At 41.1% G+C, this 1,360-nt stretch overlaps 1 protein-coding gene across 1 annotated transcript in view; it reads left to right on the plus strand.

Annotated features, from left to right (window-relative positions):
* LOC122354656 (ephrin type-A receptor 8-like) overlaps positions 1 to 1,360 on the plus strand; it is a 17,390-nt gene that overhangs the window by 4,218 nt on the left and 11,812 nt on the right. Inside the window, 1 exon segment of the mRNA XM_043252927.1 lies at positions 357 to 1,020. Within this exon segment, the coding sequence (XP_043108862.1) occupies positions 357 to 1,020 (664 nt within the window).

Raw genomic sequence — 1,360 nt, forward strand, 5'->3', positions numbered from 1 at the left:
ATTTATTAAATAAAAATCATTTATTGATTACATTTCATATATTTATTTATATGATATTATTACATATATTATACTATAGTCAATTATGTGCTATTATACTACAATATAAATTTTTTCTATTTTTATTCAAAGTTTTAGTAATTTTATTTAGTGCTTTTGCCATTTTTATTATTTTTATTATTATTTTAAGTCATTTGGGAATGAAAAACGGAAATGCTGCAATGCAAGCTAGCTAAAAATAAAATACTTTTTCTGTTATTTAAATCTGTTATTTTAATGATGGTTTTTTTTTTTTGCACCGTTTTTATTTTTAGTTAGAGAGATAACAACCTTGATTCTCGTTCTGTCTTTGCCAGTGGGATGCGATCAATGAAATGGACGAGTATTTCAGCCCCATCCACACGTACCAGGTGTGTAATGTCATGAGCCCGAGTCAAAACAACTGGCTCAGGACCAACTGGATCCAGCGGGACGGCGCGCGGCGGATCTACATCGAGATCAAGTTCACGCTGCGAGACTGCAACAGCATGCCAGGCGTGCTCGGCACCTGCAAAGAGACCTTTAACCTCTACTACTACGAGACCGACCGAGACGTCGGCACCACCATCTGGGAGAGTCAGTTCTCCAAGATCGACACCATCGCGGCGGACGAGAGTTTCACCAACGTGGACCTGGGCGTCAGGAGACTCAAGCTGAACACTGAGATCCGCGGCGTCGGGCCGCTCAGCAAACGCGGCTTCTACTTGGCTTTCCAGGATATAGGAGCCTGCATCGCTATCGTGTCCGTACGAGTCTATTACAAGCGCTGCACGGGAATGGCTCGCAACCTGGCCGTCTTCACGGACGTGGTCACGGGGGCCGACTCGTCCTCGCTGGTGGAGGTCAGAGGTCAGTGTGTGGACCACGCGGAGGAGAGGGACACTCCTAAGATGTACTGCAGCGCTGAGGGAGAGTGGCTCGTTCCGATCGGACGATGTGTGTGCAGCGCCGGCTTCGAGGAGCACAGAGACAACTGCATTGGTGAGTGACAGCATTATTCTGCACGCATTTTGAATACGTCGGAGAACTGGATTTTTTACACCAATCCAGTCAATTGTATTCTGGTAACTAGATGTGCCTTTAGTCTCTTTTTCCGTTTTTTTTTTTGTTAGGATATGAGGATGTATGGCGTTGTTGAGGATGTTTCATGTGTATATTTATTGTTAAAATAAACCGTTTTTATATAATTCTATAATATAGTCTAAAATATGTGTATACAGTTTTAGTTATTTTAGGTGAATTTAATTTACTTTAAATAATTTTGAACCTAAAGAATATTATATTACATTAAAAATGTACTACACACACATACACATGTACA

Source organism: Puntigrus tetrazona, chromosome 11 (genome assembly GCF_018831695.1).
Source record: "Puntigrus tetrazona isolate hp1 chromosome 11, ASM1883169v1, whole genome shotgun sequence".
NCBI lineage: Eukaryota > Metazoa > Chordata > Actinopteri > Cypriniformes > Cyprinidae > Puntigrus > Puntigrus tetrazona.